The following is a 20,439-nucleotide window of genomic DNA, read 5'->3' on the forward strand; positions in this document are numbered from 1 at the left end:
CTCTTTGCCAAGTTAATTAGGGCCAGGCCCTGATGGAGCTTGAGTCCATGGCTAGTGATGTCATCAAGAGGAGAAGCCCCTGAGGGTTCCCGCCCAGGCGTCCAAAAGGGAGGCCACGAAGAGCAGTGCGCCTAGGGAGGCCCAGAGGAGGACATGGCGATCGGCAGCGTCCTCGCCACCCTGGGGAGTCCTGGAATGGAGCAGTGAGCAACAGAAGTGGCTGGCCACAGCCGCAAGTTTCCCCAGGGAAGAGAGAGAGGCCGAACACACAGTGAGTAATGGCAGTCGCAGCCATCTGCGACCGACAGTCATAACAGTACCCCCCATCTTAGGGCCCCTCTCTGGGTTTGGGTTTCTCGAATGTGGGGCATGGAACTGTCTAATTAGATCCTTGGTCTAGGATGTTGGCCGCAGGCTCCCAGCGTTTTCTTCGGACCCAAAGCCCTCCCACGAAAGGAGATATTCCCACTCCTTTCCACGCTTTCCGGATGTCTAAGACATCTTGAACTGATAGGTAATGTCCGCCTCTGGTGACAGCCGGTTGGAGCTCGGGTTGTTGTTTCTTCTTGAGAAGTCGGACAGTACCCAGAGGTTTTAATAGTGAGACATGGAAAGCATTGTGGATTTGGAGAGATGAAGGCCGTCAAGGCTGTAGTGTAACTGGACCCAGCCGGCAAAAGCACCGGGAAAAGGCCAAATGTATCTGGGGACGAACCTGGCCGAAGGCAGTTTAAGATGAAATAAACCGAGTACCGAGCCACACTTTGTCTCCTGGATTAAATTGCGGGCTTCCCGATGATGAGTGTCATAGAATCTTTTTGATCTTTGGGCGACTTGCAGAAGGAGTGTTTAGTGTTTGTCCCAGAGTCAATGCAATTCCTGCGTGGTAGCCTGTGCCGCTGGGGACGGCACTGAAAGCGAGAGCAGGAGAGGAGGCAGCGGCTGGTGTCCATAAACCACCTGGAGGGTGAAGACCCGGTGGGACGCGGGATTGATGGGAATTCAGAGCAAATTCAGCCCATGGAAGAAAGGTTGGACCAGTCATTCTGCCGTGAATTTATGTAAGCTCGAAGGAACTGTTTTAAGGTCCTGTTTGTTCTTTCCGTCTGACCATTGGCTTGGGGATGGTAAGCCGAAATGAGATCCAGTGCGATGTCAAACTTTCTGCAGAGGGATTTCCAAAAAAGGGCGGTGAATTGTACTCCCGATCAGAGAGAATATGTCTAGGGAGACCGTGGAGTTGGAAGACATGGCGGGATGAACAAATTGGCCAACTCCGGGGCTGAAGGAAGACCAGGTAGTGCCACAAAGTGGGCCATTTTCGAAAAACAGTCCACAGTGACCCAAATCGTGTTATGCTACTTGAAGGAGGAAGGTCCACAATGAAATCCGTGGCTGTGTGTGTCAACGGCTCGCTGGGTCCCAAGGACGACCCACCAGGGGTTTATGATGGGTGCATGTGGGGCAAGACTCAACATAGGCTTGCGTGTCCTTCATGGTGGGCCACCAGTAGAACCATTGGAGAGTGAAAAGGGTTCTAGCCTGTCCCCGGGTGGCCTGCCGTTAAGGAGTCATGAGCCCAGCGGAGCAACTTCCGAAGTTGTCAGGGAATGACCGTTTTCCCTGGTGGCACAGTGAATGTGGCAGAAAGGAGGACTTTAGCTGGGTCAGTTATGTGCTGTGGAACATCTGGAACATCCTCAGTGATGAGGACCGGGAGGGTATCGGCACGGCAGTTTTTGTTGGCTGAACAGTATCGTAACAGAAAATTAAATTGAGTAAAAAAAGGGCCCAACAGGCTTGTCGATGATTCAGGCATTGACATGGTGCAACTACTCAAGGTTCTTATGGTCAGTAAATAGTGTAATCTGATGCTGCACCCCCTCGAGCCAGGGGACGCCACTCCTCAAAGGCCAGTTTAATTGCCAACAATTCCTTGTCCCCGATTGCATATTTATGTTCCGCTGGAGAAAAGCGTTTAGAGAATAACAAGCAAGGGTGTAAGGTATTGAGTGGCCGAATACTGGCTGAGTACTGCTCCTATGTCAACATCAGAGGCATTGACCTCGACAATGAGGGCCATCGGGGGGTCTGGATGGCGCAGGCATGGCTCCTGGAGGAAGGTGGCCTTGAGGTCCTGGAAGGCGGTCATGGCCTCGGGGGACCACTGAGACAGGTTGGCCCCCTTGCGAGTCATGGCTGTGAGTGGGGCGGTTAGCATAGAATAGTGATGAATAAATGATCTATAGTAACTGGTGAAGCCGAGAAATCTCCGCCAGGGCCTTGAGGCCTGTGGGTTGAGGCCAATCACTTGATACTTTTTGATTTTTTGAGGATCCAACCGAAAGCCTTGGCTAGAGACCACATAGCCCAGGGAAGGGAACGGACTCTTGTTCAAAAGAGCACTTCTCCCCCTTATACAGGTCCTTGGTGAGGCCTCACCTGGAGTACTGTGCTCAGTTCTGGAGACCGTATCTCAGAAGGGACAGAGACAGGATGGAGGCAGTCCAGAGAAGGGCGAACCAAAAAAGTGGATGGCTTTCATCGAATGACTTATGAGGAGAGACTGAAGAATCTAATATGTATACACTGGAGGAAAGGAGGAGCAGGGGTGATTGTAATGATACAGACGTTCAGATACTTGAAAGGTTTGAATGATCCAAAGTCAACGACAAACTTTTTCAGTTGAAAAAAAATCAGTAGAACCAGGGGTCACGTTTTAAAACTCCAGGGAGGAAGACTCAGAACCAATGTCAGGAAGTATTTCTTCACGGACAGGGTAGTGGATGCCTGGAACGCCCTTCCCGAGGAAGTGGTAAAGACCAAAACTGTGAAGGATTTCAAAGGGGCATGGGATAAACACTGTAGATCCATAAAGCCTGGAGGATGGGAATGAAGAGAAGAAGTATGGGTGTGGCTTGTGGGAATGACGGCTACTACCTGGTGATTAATTACCCTTGTTCAATAAACGTTCACACGGTTAATGCGACTCCAACATGCTCTATGCTTCAATGGCAAGAGGAAATGTGGAAAAGAGGATTTGCATTCAGGCAACAACCAACAAAGTAGCACAGTCTGGGTTAACAAATAAGTGTGGGAGTAGCTTGCTTGTTGCGGCTGTTACTACCCCGAACCAGTTAAGCCTGTTACTTCACTTTGAATGCATATCCAGCGCAGCTCACTGCTTCAATGAAGAAATAGGATTTACATCCAGCCAACATCTATCAAGGCATTGATCTGAGCAATATGAGTATACAAACATCGGGGTAACTTGCTCGATACGACGGTTATTACTCTCAAACATTAAGCCTTATACTTCACTCCAACACTGCTCTCTGCATCAATGGCGGAGGTGGAAGGAAATTGGAATCAAAAAGTTACCAATAATGGCCCTGAACTCAGCAGTCGGAGTAACAGATAAGTATGAGAAAATAAGTTCTAAAGCTTGCTGGGCAGACTGGATGGGCCAATTGATCATCTTCTGCTGTCATAAGGCTTAATGTTTGAGAGTAGTAACCGTCGTATCGAGCAAGTTACTCATATTGCTCAGATCAGTGCCTTGATAGATGTTGACTGGATGTAAATCTTATTTCTTTATTCCCCCTGCCATTGAAGCAGTTAGCTGTGCTGGATATGCTTTCCAAGGAAAGTAACAGACTTGAATTGGTTCGGGGTAGTAACCGCTACAACAAACAAGCTATTCTCACACTTATTTGTTTACCCAGACTGTGCAATTCAGTCCTTGTTGGTTATTGTCTGAATGTAAATCCTCTTATCTTCATTCCCCCCTGCCATTGAAGCAGAGATAACATTGAAGCAGAGATTTATGCTGGATATGCATTGAAAGTGAAGTATCAGGCATAATTGGTTTGGGGTAATAACCGCTGCAACAGGCAAGCTACTCCCACACTTATTTGTTAATCCAGACTGTGCTACCTTGTTGGTTGTTGCCTGAATGAAATCCTCTTTTCCACATTTCCTCGTGCCGTTGAAGCATAGAGCAGTGTTGGTTGTTGCCTGAATGCAAATCCTCTTTTCCACATTTCCTCTTGCCGTTGAAGCATAGAGCAATGTTGAAGTCTCATTAACAATGTGAATGTTTATTGAATAAGGGTATTAATCATCAGGTAGTAGCCATCATTCCTGCAAGCCACCCCATACCTCTTCTCTTCATTCCCATCCTCCAGGCTTTATGGATCCACAATGTTTATTCCTACAAGCCAACCCCATACCTCTTCTCTTCATTCCCATCCACAGTGTTTATCCCACGCCCCTTTGAATTCCTTCACATTTTTGGTCTTCACCACTTCCTCCGGAAGGGCATTCCGGGCATCCATCACCCTCTCCGTGAAGAAATACTTCCTGATATTGGTTCTGAGTCATCCTCCCTGGAATTTTAAATCATGACCACTGGTTCTGCTGATTTTTTTCCAACGGAAAAGGTTTGTCGTTGACTTTGGATCATTAAAATCTTTCAAGTATCTGAACGTCTGTATCATATCACCCCTGCCCCTCCTTTCCTCCAGGGTATACATATTTAGATTCTTCAGTCTCTCCTCATAAGTCATTCGATGAAGACCATCCACCTTTTTGGTTGCCCTTCTCTGGACCGCCTCCATCCTGTCTCTGTCCCTTCATAGATACGGTCTCCAGAACTGAGCACAGTACTCCAGGTGAGGCCTCACCAAAGACCTGTACAAAGGGATAATTGCTTCTCTTTTCTTACTCGAAATTCCTCTCTCTATGCAGCCCAGCATTCTTCTGGCTTTAGCTATTGCCTTGTCACACTGTTTCGCCGACTTCAGATCGCTAGACACTGACACCCCCAGGTCTCTCTCCTGCTCTGTGCATATCAGCCCTGCACCCCCCATCGAATATAATTCAGATTTCCACAGCCCATATGCATGTCTCTGCACTTCTTGGCATTGAATCTCAACTGCCATAACTTCGACTATTCTTCGAGCTTCCTTAAATTCTGTCTCATTCTCTCCAATCCTTCCGGCGTGTCCGCTCTGTTGCAGATCTTAGTATCATCCGCAAATAGACAAACCTTACCTTCTATCCCATCCGCGATGTCGCTCACAAAGATATTGAACAGGAACAGTCCCAACACCGATCCTTGCGGCACTCCGCTCATCACCGCTCTCTCTTTAGAGTAAATTCCATTTACCATAACACATTGTCTTCTGTCCTTCAACCAGTTTGCTATCCAGACCACCACCTTGGCACTCACACCCAAGTTTCTCATTTTTTCACAAGCCTCCTGTGCGGGACCGTATCAAAAGCTTTGCTAAAATCTAAGTAGATGACATCGAGCACTCTCTCGATCCAATTCCTTAGTCACTCAATCAAAAAAGTCGATCATATTTGTCTGACAGGACCTTACCTTGGTGAAACCATGCTGCCTCTGGTCCATCAGTTCTGCTGCTTGTAGATAGTTCATTATTCTTTCCTTCAGCAGTGACTCCAATACTTTTCCCACCACCAAGGTGAAGCTAACCGGCCTGTAGTTTCCAGCAGGACCACCGTCGCTCTTCTCCAATCACGCGGCACCACTCCCGTTTCCAGGGAACTATTGAACAGGTCACACAGCAGAGCCGCCAGCACATCTCTGAGCTCCCTCAGTATCCTAGGATGAACCTCATCAGGCCCCATGGCTTTGTCCACCTTCAGTTTTCCTAGCTCTTCCCATACATTCTCTTCCGTAAACGGAGTTTCATCCATTCCGCTCCCCTCCAGTTTCTTGTTAACTAGCGTCGGTCCTTCTCCAGGGTCTTCTTTAGTGAATACCGAACTGAAGTATTCGTTTAATATTTCTGCCATTTCTTCATCTGTCTCCACCTGTTGATCCTTTTCACCTTTCAATTTCAGTATATGACTTTGGACTTTTCTCCTTTCACTGATATATCTGAAAAATGGTTTGTCACCTCACTTTACCTCTTTGGCAATCCTTTCTTCCGCTTGACGTTTCGCTTTCTTGATTGCTTTCTTCGTCTCCCTCAGTGCCACCAGATATTCTTCCTTGTGTTCCTCTCTTTGGGATTCCTTATATTTCTTGAACACTGTTCTTTTAGCTTTTATTTTGTCTGCCACCTCCTTTGAGAACCAGATAGGTTTCATTTTTCTCTTGCTTTTCTTTACTTTTCTAACATATAGATTAGTTGCCTTGGTAATTGCTCCTTTTAGTTTGGTCCACTGTTGTTCCACATCTCTCTTGTTCTCCCAGCCTTCTAGTTCTTCCTCCAGGTACTTCCCCATTTCATCAAAGTCCATGTTTTTGAACTCTGGTCTTCGTGCTACTTCTCTGTATCCTATTTATGATTTGAAACCATACTGTATGATGATCACTGGTGCTGAGGTGGGCACCTACCTGGACATTAGAGACATTATCTCCATTAGGGAGAACTAAATTGAGTATAGCTCCCTCCCTCGTGGGTTCCATTACCATTTATTTGAACAGAGCCCCTTGCAGGGCATCCACTATCTCTCTACTACTGTTAGTTTCTGCAGAAGGGATTCTCCAGTCTACATCCGGCAGATTAAAATCTCCAACAATCACCACTTCTCCCTTCTTTCCCATCTTTTGGATGTCTTCAACCAGATCTTTGTCAAGCTCTTCCATTTGATTTGGAGGCCTGTAAGCCACTCCAATAAAAACGGATGCCCCATCATCTTTTTTTAGGTCGGCCCATGGTGCTTCTTCTTTGCCCCATCTTCCTTGCAGCTCAGATGCTTGGATATTTTTTCTGACATAAAGAGCCACTCCTCCCCCTTTCCTGTCCTCTCTGTCCTTCCTTAATAAGTTATAGCCCGGTATTGCCGTATCCCAATCATGAGATTTCATGAACCATGTCTCCGTGACAGCAACAACGTCCAAATCTGCCTCCACCATTAGGGCTTGCAGATCTGGGATTTTATTGCCCAAATTATGAGCATTTGTGCTCATAGCTTTCCAGCTTTTCTCATTCAGGTTACTGCTTTTCTTGGACGCCTTTTGTGACTTATTTAGTTGAGTTTTGTTATCCACTTCACCCTTTTCCATTGCATTTGTATTCTAATTTCTTTCTGCCACTCTCGGCTTCTAGTTTAAATGCGTTATGACATAGGATTTGAATTTATCACTTAGGATCCTTTTTCCTGCCACAGACAGATGTGAGCCATCTTTGACATATAGCTTTTTTGTTGTTCCATGCACAGCCCCAGCGCCCAAAAGATCCAAAACTTTGTTCCTTACACCAGGATTTGAGCCATACATTTAAGTTATCAATATGGCTTAGCCTCTCCTTCCCCTTTTGTCTGAACAGGTAACACTTTTGAACAGGTGATGGTTGTCGCCATGTGACTAATCTGCTTCGCTAGAAACTGGAAATCTCTCTGTACCGCTTGGATGCTGTTACTAGCAAGGTCTTGTGCATCTATTTTGATGGAAACTGGCAAGGTGAGTGGAGGAGAAGGTAAGATCAGGCCTAGGAGTAGTCCTCCAGCTGAACCTAGGCCTGGAAGTTTCCAGGACAGACGGGGCATGAGGAAATAGCATGTTCAGGTTGGCCACAATACAAGCAGAGGCCTGATTGTTGATGACGGCGTCTTTCTTTATTCAGAGTGGTGTTGGACTTGGGAGAATGTGTACATCGAATTCAGGGTGAGTTAGATGCCATCCTTTTGGATATTCTAACTTCTTGAGAACATTCTCGAAGGCGGCGGTCAATGGAACCGGCAAGGTCTGCTAAGACGTCTAGGAATTCAGGTAGTTCCTGGGCTGCTAGCTCGTCCTTGATCCGTGGGCTGAGGCCTTCGAGGAAGATAGTACATAGGCAGTCCGAATTCCACTGAAGCTCAGACGAGAGGGTCCTGAATTCAATGATGTAGTCGGTCAAAGACCTAGCGCCTTGTTGAAGATGAAGAAGGGAAGACCCAGATATGGTTTTTCATTTTCAACCAGGATCATCAAAGATGGAGCGAAATAAGGTGAGGAAGCCAGGCAAATCTCGAAGGACTGGGTCTGCCCGCTCCTAGAGTGGTGACGCCCAGGCCAAGGCCTTACCATCCAGGAGTGACAGGATGTACGTCATCTTGGTAATCACATCTGGGAAGTATGCTGGTTGTAGGCAAAAGTGCATATTACACTGATTCAGGAAACCCCTGCACATAGGAGATACTCCTGAGAAACGAGTTTCCGGCAAGGGTACAGTAGGCCGGTGAGTCGGCGTGTGTGTAGCAGGATTAGGTTTGGCAGACGTCGAGGCGGAGTCCAACCTAGTACTCACGCTATCTATGGCTGCTGCCAGAGTTTCCAAGAATTTTTGTTCAGAAATTTGATGTGCCATGCCAAGAAGGGCCTGGAGCGCCGAGACCTCTGCTGGGTACATGGACTTGGCAATCTGTTAGAACTCGTGAGTTAGTGGATCCTTGGCCAAAGGAGAGAGATGGTACCGCCCATGGGGAGGAGCCCCACTGGGCCTCACCATCAGGAGGCGAGGTCAGCAGCAATGGGTGAGACAACCCAGAAGGTACGGAGAGAAGGATGTGGATACAATTGCCAGAATAGGTCCTCCTAGTGGTGAGGAGCTGGGCAAAGCCCGAGGCACAGAGATGCAGGCTGAGTATGGAGAAGTGTAGAGAGAAGGCTTCCCCAAAGGCGGAGCCATGGAGCGTGTCAGCACTGGAGGTATGACATAGGCTTACCAGAGGAGCGGGAAAGCCCAGGGATCTCTGGCAGTGAGAGAGAACACTACCCTGGGGAGCAGAGGAGTGCGGTACAGTCTCAGAGTTGCTGCAGGACACTACCCCGGGGAGCAAGGCGTAATCACTGGGATATACAAGGCGCTACCCCGAGGAGTAGGGAAGCGCAGCACAGTCACAAGATATACAACGCGCTGCTCCGAGGAGCAGGGGGTGCGACAGTCAAGAATAAAGGCAATGGCCCGCGGAGCGGGGTACACCTACGTTGGTCTCCACGAAGCAGAGTAAGAAGGCAATGGCCTGCAGAGCGGGGTACACCTCCGATGGTCTCCACGAAGCAGAGTAGGAATGCAAGGCCCGCAGGGCAGGGTACACCTCCGTAGGTCTCCACGAAGCAGGGGAGCTGGTAAGCAGAGGTTCTCACGCCGGGAAGAGCAGGAATGAGGAACCAATGTCCGTAGCGATCAGCAGTATTCAGCAAGGAAGGAACTCATTGCCAAGTCAATTAGGGCCAGGCACAAATGGAGCTTAAGAGTCCAGGGCTAGTGATGTCATGAAGGGGAGACGCTCCTGAGGTTTCGTCCAGGGGTCCATAAGGGGGGGCTATGTAGTGCGCGCGCCTAGGGAGGCCTGGAGGAGACATGGCGATTGGCGGCATCCTCGCCGCCCTGAGGAGTCCTGGAACGGAGCAGTGAGCTACAGAAGCGGCTGGCCACAGCCGCGAGGTTCCCCAGGGGAGAGAGAGAGGCAGAACACACAATGAGTAATAGTGGTCGCATCCCTCTGCGACCGACAGTCATAACGGTGAAACGTTGACATGTTTTCCGTGCCGGCTCCAAGCAACAATGTCACCCATGTGTGAGGACCGCCATCCTGCTTATCCTTGGAGAAAAACTGATAATACATTTTAGTAGCTTAGCTAAAATAATTGTCTATTTCCCACATTACATAGAAAGAAACAAAAACAGGGAAAAGCTAATCCATCATTAGTTGTGGCAAATCCACAATAAAGAAAGGAAGAAGTTATGAGAGTAAAATAGAAACAACATTTAGTAGTTATAATCAATCCAGTGGGGGGCATTTATATACTTAGGACCCATTTTCCTGTTTGACCCAGATAACCAAGATGACATATAGTATTCCAGACATAGTATCTAAAAAGTATTTTCAAGGAGAAGATTCTCCTGCTGAAAAGGAGAAACAATTATGAGTTTTATCACCTTTGTAATGCACATTGTATTTACATAGAAATTTATTTAAAAAAAACAACTCACAACTGGAGGAGCATCATTTTTCTTTATTGGGTTGGCCAGGCTACAACTGAAGAAAATTCTCCTTTTCTGGGCACAAAAAGAAATATTTTTTTTCTTGAAATAAAATTTGAGCAGCATCTCCTTAGTGGGTTTAGAGTCGAAGGTAATGACTAAGGTAGCACATAGATAGGGATCTCATTCTGAGAGGCCTCCAGAAAGGCCAACGAATCCAGGCTGTCTGTAATCAATATTGTATCAGTACCGCCCTCACCTGGATTAATACCCCATCTAGAGAGAGATAATAGATCTTAGATCTTCATGGGATATTTCCAGTAGAGATTTTCAAGCTTTATTAAACTTCCTAGCAGACTGAAGAAGAGTGTGAGACCCCTCCAAAACCTCCTACTGCCCCAGGGTAGAGATAAATTTACTTTAAGATCCCATATGATTGTTATAAAGATAAAACTTGGTGATGTGACAGAATGAGTGATGAAGCTGGTATAGTGTGCCTCCTATCTATCTATATCTATCTATATCTGGATATATATATATATATATATAGATATATATATATATATATATAGATAGATATATATAGATATATATAGATATATATATATATTTCTTTTTTCCCCAGCAATAACTCTTGCTCTGGGAGATTTTAATGCCTACTTTGTCCCTACTATTTCTAGTCCAGTTCCCAAATGTATCACTTTTAATGTCATTGCAAGGATTTTTACAACCCATCAATTCATTGCCTCACTGTAAGGGTAATTCCTTAGATTTAGTCTTCTTAGCTAATTTTTGTCAAATTCTACTTGTGCAGTGAAGGCATCAATATTGCTCCTTTGATTTGGACTGATCACCATGCTTACCGTTTTTAACTAAAGGTGGTCTTCAGGCATCTAAATGTACTAAACAGTATATAAATTTGGAAATGAAAACCTAAGACTATATCTAGATTACTGTTTACCCTCTGTGATTTTGACCATTTTCCAGAGGAAACTTCCACCTATCAATTGGGTAGATCAGTGGAATGATTTGCTGTCAGGAGCATTAAATAAAGTGACTTGGTAAGGGAGAAGTACTTTGTTTAATAAAGAAAATGTCACCCTGGAATACAGAAGAATTTTGCCAGATGAAAAGATTTGGCAGACAGCTCAAAAGAAACTGGCACATTGGTATACAATCTACAGATAAGATTTATTATAGAAGGCATTTAAAGGTCAGCAATAGCACTAAAGAGGATAAGAAAGGAATATTTTGATCAGAAAATTGCCCGGGCAAAAAGCAGACCTAAAGCACTTTTTGAACTAATTAGGAATCTTGAAAAAACTCCAATCCAAGCAATCTCTCATAGCTGCATACCTACCATTAGCTGTGAGGCATTTGCTGTTCCTTTCTCCCAAAAAGTTGAAGACATTCATAGAAATCTGGATATGTAAGTATCTGTTACTATCTCTAAAGTAAAATTGACAACTCCTGTTTCAGTCACTGAATCCTTTGATTTGGTACCTGTTAAGGAGGTCATGGAGTCTAAAAAGGCATACTACGATCTTGATCCCTCTCCTAAAACACTGATTAGGGAGGGGTCATTAATTTAGCTGAGCTACTTTAATGTATTATCAGTCTCTACAAACTGGTATCTTTTTAAATAATGAAAAGCACACTCTGATTTGCCCAATGTTAAAAAAAAAAAAAATCTAATTTAGATCCCCAGTTAATAGAAAATTATTGTTCATTGTCTAATCTGTCATTCCCTGTATGTACCCGGATCAGTCCAGACTGCTGGGGTTATGCCTCCCTTCCAGCAGATGGAGTCAGAGAAAAAAAGCTGAAAGGCACCCCCTGATATCCCGGTGTGCCACCTGCGATCCTTCAGTATTTCTCCGACTCCAGCAGATGAAGGATGACATAACCTGCGGTCCTGATCCTTTTCAAATTTTTGATTCTTAACCTTTTAGATTCCTCTCATTGAAGGAATTATTCCCTGATGCCCCTTTTTACATATCTTAGTTAACTAGACCCAAATATGGTATAAAACAATTTGCAAGGAAATCTGACTATGGGTTTTTGAGAAAAACCCATGTCCACTAGTGGAACGTTGGGATCAACAGGAGTCAAAATTTACTTTTTTTTAAATTCTTTATTTTAGGTAATTCTTGTAACATACTGCAATACTACAGCTGTTATCATACATTAGAATGAAATTTAGTCAAAAAAATCAAGCATGATAATCTGGAAAACATTTCTCATGTAAATGTTTACCACAAAAGTCACACCACTTTTTTGTATTTTTGGAGCAGACAGCACATCGGCCTTGGGAAGTTGAGGTCAAGAAGTGAGGCTGTGATGCCTTTACATCAGCGCTTATGAGTGCTGTAGGACCTCTTTTCCGGATGCGGTAGCTTGAAAGGCCACATTTAATTGCTACGGTAGATACTTCACGTAGGAAGTCCAAGTGGCTCATTGCTTCTTTTCCAAGCAGATGGCAGTGAATTTTCCAAGCTGCCACAACAGCCATGTTCAAGCCATTTGAAAATAAATTCCACCACCACTTTTTGGAGCGAAGTGTTGGGCGGTAAGCTGCTAAAAGCCAGTCAAGTAGATCAGCACCACCCATGCCTTGATTGTAAGCACCAATTATTTTTGGCTGCTTTATTAGAACTTTTTTCTTTTCTTTGAGAGAATAGCAGCTGGCATTTTGAAGTGGAAATGGCTGCATCCAGTTGGACATGACTGTGACCACACTGCTGTCATTCCAGTGGACACAGATTATGTCTCCATCACCACGATAATCAAATTCCCCACGATCTTTCTTGCGCAGTTCTTTAGGTGTCATTAGGGGACATTTCCCAGTCCTGTTTTCTCTGACAGTGCCAATTGCTTGAAATCCCTTTTCTTTCAGTTCCACCATCAAGTTGTGTGATGTGAAGAAATTATCAAAGAAAAGGCAATGATTTCTTGGCTCTGGAATGACTGAAATCAAATCCGAAATTACTCTTGTACCAAGTGGAACTTTTTCAGCACCTGATTCTTCTGCATTGAAAAATGGAAAACCATCTGGACTGGATTGAAAATGCATTGAAATCTGCATTTGAAAATGGAAAACCATCTGGACTGCACATCATTCATATTTTGTATCCAAATTGAATTGGTTTGCCTCGAATGAACATTTTGCAGCTATGATGGCCATAATATGGTACCATTGATTCGTCAATGCTCAGGCTTTCACTAAAAACACCTCCAATCTTCAAAAGCTGAGCAGATAAATGGGTATAAAATGGCTCAACTTTTGCAGCTTTTCCAGGTGATAGTTGCAAATTGTCAGCAATATGAAAATAGATTTTCAGGTCCTCAAAGTGTTTTCCTGACATGGTTTTCAGCACAATATGGTTGCTCAAATCTTCTGCTGTTGACCAGTAATGCTTTTCTTTTGGAACATGATGATAGCCACTGAGCAAGAGGATTCTGAAGAAACGAGTGATTTTGTCAGCATGTGTGTCAATGCTTGCCAATTTCTGCCTGGCATATATATTTGTCATGTATGCTAATTCTTCTAAGTAATCTTCACCCATAATTTATATGAAAAGTTCAAATGGTGTCTTTTGAAGAAGATCTGGACGAATATCAGCCAACTGTGATGGGCATGCTCTTCCATTGTGGTCTTGAAATCATCTGTCTTGACCCATCTTGGCTTTGGCTTCTCTGGTTTTCGTTTCCAGTTTGGTATCTCGTAATTCTTGACAATAGGTTGATAGCAATTCGTCATCCTCATCCACTTCCTCATCGCGTGACTCAACTGCAACTTCCACTTCACCACACACATCTGCTGGTACTTCTGGTGCTAGGTCTTCGTCATTGATATCTTCGATACCTGAGTCTTCTAAATTATCTGATGGTGGTAGAATCACAATATCAGCTTTTGTAGCTTCAGAATCGGCCAAAACTTGTTCAACTGCTTCTTCAACAGTCAAGTACTTCTGAGTTTTCATTGTATTCCAAATTAAGAAATGAGCAGGGCGGTTGCGGAGCTAATCCAGTGCAGCCCAAGAAGAGGACGCCTTAGCAGGGCTGTCACGGACCTAATCTTGCGCGGCCCAAGAAGAGGACACCTGAGCAGGTCTGTTGCAGAGCTAATCTCGCGTGGCCCAAGAAGAGAACAACAGACGCAAGCCTGTTGTGCTCAGTCCTTGCATCCTGAGATGGAGGCCCAGGAGAGAGTAAGATCCCTGATATAGTGTATGGGAGTGAGAAGCCTGTGTGTATGTATGTTTGAGAGAGAGAGAGAGAGAGCATGGGAGTGAAGCCTGTGTATGTACTTGAGAGAGAGCATGGGAGTGAGAAGCCTGTGTGTGTGTGTGTATGCATGCATGAGAGCGAGCATGGAATTATATGTATTTTACCTTTTTTTTATATTTGTGAACCTTTTTTTGCATTTTTATTGATTTTTTCAAAAATGTGTATATTTTGGACCACAGAGATACCAATGTTCCACATGTGGAACATGCAAAAATAAATTAGTGCTGATCAAGTTGTATCTTACCTACCAAAGAAAGATTTATATCAACATGATCAGAAAACCCTTGGGAACTTGAATATATCACACAAGTTCTTTATTTACGCTCAGTATCATACCAAAGGGTGAAAAGGTCAAACTATGTATAAACTTCAGTTTTTGACCTACTTTGCATATCCATATCTTTAAGAGTATTCATCTAGGAACATCAAATTTTTGGATTTAGACTTTTCAGGTTCAATACTCTCAAGCTAAATGGTTGAAAAATTGATTTTCTTTAGGTTTGGAGTAATTAAAATTATTTTTAAAAATGTTCCACTTGTGGAAAGTTGGTACCTAAAAGTGAGAGGGGTTTTTGCACCCCTAGTTACCTTTGACTAGATCAATTTTTAGCAAATACCTTAGTAAAAAAAAAAAAAAGTCAGTAAATAGGAAAAGGAGTACAGATCCTCCCAAGGGGGGGTGGGGCAGTCTCCCCCCATTTAATAGCAGGCAAGGCTGGGCTTTGTGCCCTAGAGCCTATATACCCGGAGATTTTTGGCAAAGCCCGGTGAGTAGGGGGAATTTTCTGGTGGGCTGGTCCCTCCCCCCTAGCAGTCCAGAGAAGTTTAATTTTTCTGGTGGGAGCTCCTAATAATCTGTTGTGCCCAGGGACGCATCATTCCCCTGGTTGACCAGCACAGTTAAAAAAAACCAAAAACAAATAGACTGAGCCTGTTTCGATCTACCGGGTCTCCGGAGGGGGTAATTTTTTTACCCAGCTGATTTTTCGTTGCAGCTCGGCCTATCATGCCGCAGGGAGCACGGTGCTCAGCTTGTGGAGAGCCAGCAGTGCAGCTCTCCCATGAGGGACTTTGGTTGCGCTGTATCCCTGGGGTTGAAGGCCCTTCTCAATTACCTGTTGCAGGGAAAAAAAACATCTCTTCCGCCATCGCGAGGGTTATAAAGGAATCTGCCAGCCCAGAAACCGCAGCTTGCTCCATCCCCGATAAGCACGGGAACAGCGGCCATTTTGCCTGACTCAGGCTCCGATGCTGCACAGGGCTCCAGGGGAGGGAATTTCCCACTGCAGTTTTCTCCTCCTCCTAATTTAAGCCCTGAAAGGCCTCGCGATTCTGGGCTTGATTCCCCACCTTGTCCCGACTTGCCTCGGGGGGAGGGGGTGCCTTAAAGAGGCAGAACCCCTTTTCCACACAGTTTGTGTTGTTACACAAAGCACCTAGACCTGCAGAGGGTCCAGAGGCTCCTAGGGTCCGGCTATCCTGTATAGCTCCTGATGTGGTACCACCAACATCTATCCCCCCAGAGCCCGCTTCCCAAGATCCTCCCTCTGCGGACACGAGTTATGACATTGACAATGCCGCTCCAGTTGAAGGGGATGACCCGTGGGTGCTCAGGTTATTTCACAGGGAGGAGGAGCTGGACCCTTTGATTCCTCATGTGCTAGCGGAACTTGATATTCAAGCTCCGCAGCCGGTGGCGGAGCCTTCCTTGGGAGATCCTGTTCTGTCGGGTCTTTGGCTCCCCCTAGAACCTTTCCCTTTCACCCGATGCTATTACAGCTTATGACCTGGGAATGGGACATGCCTGAAGCTTGCTGGGCAGACTGGATGGGCCATTTAGTCTTCTTCTGCCATCATTTCTATGTTTCTATGTTTTCTTCGGTTCTCCGATTCTGGCGTTTCTCTGAGAACAGTACCATCTTGTCGGATCAACTCTTTGTCTTCTGGAGCGGCCCCAAGAAAGGACATACAGCTTCCAAAACTACTATTGCTCGATGATTGAAGGAGGCTATTGCTTCAGCATATCTATGTCATGGGTGAGCTATTCCAGATGGTCTAAAAGCTTATTCGCTTCGTTCTCAGGCTGCGTCATGGGCAGAAAGTCAGTTGATTTCACCCCAGGAAATCTGTAGGGCAGCGACTTGGAAATCTTTGATTACATTTGCTCGGCATTACCGCTTGGATGACAGGGCTCCAACTTCCGAGAGTTTTGGTAGCGGTGTGATTCGAGCGGGGCTTTCCAGGTCCCATCCCATTTAAGGCAGCTTGAGTACATCCCAGCAGGCTGGGCTGATCCGAGTACGTACGGGGAAAGGAAAATTGGTTCTTAATTGCTAATTTTTGTTCCTGTTGTACCACGGATCAGCCCAGACACCCGCCCAGTTCTTGATCCGCTTGAAAGATTTTTCATCCTCTTTTATTGTCCAGTTATATAGCGAGCTGAAGATTTCATAGGTGCGCCAATCATTGTTGTGTATAATTGATTTCTTACATTGGTTTAGCCATTTAAATTTTGGATTCCTGTTTACCAGTTCTATTATTCTGCTTTGATACTGATTTTACTGAAGGGGGCTGCAGGTGGCACACCATACTTACAGGGGTGCCCTTCAAGTTTTTCTCTGTCTCCATCTGCTGGAAGGGAGGCATAACCCAGCAGTCTGGGCTGATCCGTGGTACTTCAGGAACGAAAATTAGCAGGTAAGAACCAATTTTCCTATAACCTTTGTATTCTATGGCAATGAATCATACAATAAAAGGAAACCACATTAAACGGATTTGTTGAACTTAACTGTCTTAGTGAGACCATCATATATTTTAAAGGCTTAGAGTGTAGCGTAGTTAATGGTACAAGCACTTTGCACCAATGCTACTTAAATGTAATGTAGCTCATCATCCGTAATCATCGGTCTCCCATGCAAGTCACTATTTTTTAAAATATTTTTTGTTGCATTTAAAAATTCAGAAAAATGAAATCCATTGACACATCTTAAAGAAGTCTGTTAAATATCATTACAGTGCCAATTTTTTATCCAGTGCAAACATTCATAATGAGGAGCAGTCCATCTGTTACGGGTCTGATGGTAGATCCCAAGGTAGAATAACAGTCTTACCTTAGGCCTGGCTGGGGTGAGACAGGAAACCAAAGAACAGTCTGAGTTCAAAGGCAGGCAGTAAGCAAGAGGGGGTCCAAACGCAGTCCGGGTTTAGGACAGGCGGCAGACAAGAGAAGGTCCAAGTACAATCTGAATCCATAGGACAGCAGCAAGTAAGCAAGCTCCAAACACAGTCCAGGGTCAGGACAGGTGGCAGGCAAGAGAAGGTCAATAATAATCTGAATCCAGAGGGAGGCAGCAAAAGCAAGGTCCAAACACAGTCCGGGGTCAGGGCACAAGGTTCAGACAAGTAATCCTAGGAGAGCACCAGCACAAACAAGCCTTTAGCCGAGGCAGTGCTGTGCTGAAGTGGGGCTTTAAATATCTGAATTTCCCACACTAGCACGGGGTCTTCCGGGAGGGGTGATGACGTGCCATGGTGGGTGGAGTCGACGCGGCTTGCGCCAGCTGCACCAGAGCCGGAAGATGCCGCTGAGCGGCGGCACCAAGGGGGGCAGCCAGTGCCTGAGATCACCGAGCTGTAACACCATCAAAGTAGGGCGAGAGAACATTGTAGAAACCTCACTTTCCTTACTCCAAATAATGTCAAATCTTCACTGAGGTGTACTGTGTTGTTCGTACATCTCACTGTGCATGTAAAACTGGCCCCTAAACCACCAACAACACCTCACCTCGAGCTATTAGCTGGCCCTCCTATAGTCATATAAATAGTTGAATACTGTGAAGACCTCCCCAGAGGCTCTCTCTCTAATCCATTCCACTCCTCTCCCCCTCTCCTGCCCAGAAATGGCCGAAATGCAATTTGCAAAATGTATCGCAAATTGCGTTATGGCCATTTCGGGCATATCGCACAGCTTAACCCCAGGAAAAAAGGTGTAATTATGTCCGGCATTAAAACCGTGCGATATTGCCCTCATTTTAATTAATCCCGTCAAAACACTCCCTAATCACACCCCTTCTAAAAACTTGTATTCGCACTGTGCGATAGTACGATTATTGCATGTTATGACATTAATGCATGTGTTAACACATTATTGCGTGCATTAACACCATAATGCATTTTGATGAATGACCCTATAAGATAGTCAAGTTTAACAACTCTGTTTGATGTGGTTTCCTTTTATTAGTCAAGAAGTAGGCAGAGTGGGCATGGATAAAGCTTGATTGACAGTGCACTGATCAACTATTCTCCAGCTCTAAAATCTGTTGAGCAAAAGCAGACTTTCCATATATTGTCATTAATAAGTGAGGGGTGTATAATTCTAATTCTAGGTTTTCCACCAAAATCCACTGTACTAAATAGCAATGTATTTGTGCAATTTGGATTTTTTGCAGTTGAGAGACCAAAAGAATCTCCAAGGACCAAAGGCACAGATAAGGAAGATAGAACAACATCTCCAATTACAAACCATTTCAATCTGTAGTCTTCTACAGCAAATCAGGAGTATTCTAAAACACCCAAGACGTTCTCTGGTTGAAACACTAGAGCCCCAGCATCTCATTACTCAGTTCCAGGAGGCCAAAAGAAAAGACAAGCAGAGAAACAACATAGTGATCTTCCAGCCAGCACAATTGAGTAAGCCTGACAGCAGGAAAAAAAGAGTAAAGTAAGACTGCTAGTTCCTAAATAAAAGTTACAATGCAGAAAGAATTATTCTTGTAGAACTAAATGCCTTTAGAAGGGTGGCCAAGTACAAAGGCATATTCTGTTGAAAGGAGCACAAGACATTCCACGGTCGCATCATGAAATTCTTTTTTAAATTATTTACATGCAAGATCAACTGTAGAAACACCACAGAAAAGAGCAACTCATTTCAGAGCTGCAGCATTGCCTTTGCATTCCCGATGCCTCATTAGTACAACATGCCCAAATTACTAAAAAAAATTATGTGCATGATTATTCTGTGTGTGCTGTGAACACAATAAAATTCATTTGACTTATATTTCTGATGGTCTTTCTTTTATATAACTTTATTTAAAGAATGTTTTGGCATACAAATCATGGAAAACAAAAACAGCAAATACTGTCACAATCACAGGCATCTAGAAGGCATGCATAGACATAGACATTGTGACAAGTCCATGTACAGCTGGAAAACAATGAAAAAGAAAAGTGAGAGAGGTCTCATAAAAAAAAAAAAAAGTCTCTTAAGCTTCTATCACACAGAGGTAGGCTGTGGGAAACCATAATGATCATGGTAACAACTCCAAATATTTTTATATTTAAAGGATTCGCCCTTCAAATCATATCTAAGTTTCTCAAGATCAGCCACATCTCATGCCTGTGTTCTCCAATAAGCCATATGAGGGGTAAATTTCCAGAAATTTGCAATTGTATACCTGGCAGTAAGCAGCAACAGACTCACAAGTTTGTGGAACTTAATGGGTAGAAGCGATTCAGTCCACCTTCCAAGGAGTTCTAATAGTGGTGGGACATATACAGGGATACCCAAAATATCAGAAATTTCCTGTGCAACCTGAGCCCAAAATTGATTTACACCCAGGCAATCCCACCACACATGCTTATAGGCTCCCCACTCTTTCTAGCATAAAAGGGCTTGCACCAGGAGAAAACATGGAGTAATATAAGGGAATATGATATGTTCTATGAAACAATTTGACCAGGAGCTCTCTTTGCTTAGCACATATATTAATGTGATGAGCCAATCTGCATCCAAGTCAACCCCTAGGTCCTCATTCTAGGCTGCAATTAATGCACAAGAGGTGTAAGTACCATACCTCCCTATTAAAATTCCCCAGTACATCATGGCTATTATTTTAGTATCAGGGTCACTTAAGGACCTTTCTAAACCATTTAACAGTCTCAGTGGTCCTGCCAAATTGAAATGCTGTTCTAGGGACTTCCGCAGCAGAAAAAAGATGACCCAGGAGTCACGATCCTGCTCATACTCATCTACTAGCCCAGGAAAGTCTAGAAAGACATAGTCTTCCCAGAGCTGAGATATAAAAACTAATCCCTTATCTCTCCACTCCTTAAGTTATTTATAAAAATGTAACTTAACATTGGATTTTCATACAATGGTGCAATAGGAGATAAGGAGTCTCTCTCTGTCCACAAAAAAATGTTT

The 20,439-nt window shown here is 44.5% G+C and overlaps 1 protein-coding gene across 3 annotated transcripts in view; it reads left to right on the forward strand.

Annotated features, from left to right (window-relative positions):
* Window positions 1-19,293, forward strand: part of ERICH6B (glutamate rich 6B) — a 353,852-nt gene extending 334,559 nt beyond the window's left edge. For 2 of the 3 annotated variants that reach the window (XM_029602896.1, XM_029602895.1), the window contains one exon: window positions 18,686-19,293. In XM_029602896.1, coding sequence (XP_029458756.1) covers window positions 18,686-18,961 — 276 coding nt within the window. In that variant the 3' untranslated portion in view covers window positions 18,962-19,293. The remainder of the gene's footprint in view (window positions 1-18,685) is intronic. The other variant, XM_029602897.1, reaches the window with a different exon arrangement.
* Window positions 19,294-20,439: the final 1,146 nt, after the last annotated feature.

Source organism: Rhinatrema bivittatum, chromosome 5, assembly GCF_901001135.1.
Source record: "Rhinatrema bivittatum chromosome 5, aRhiBiv1.1, whole genome shotgun sequence".
NCBI classification, from domain to species: domain Eukaryota; kingdom Metazoa; phylum Chordata; class Amphibia; order Gymnophiona; family Rhinatrematidae; genus Rhinatrema; species Rhinatrema bivittatum.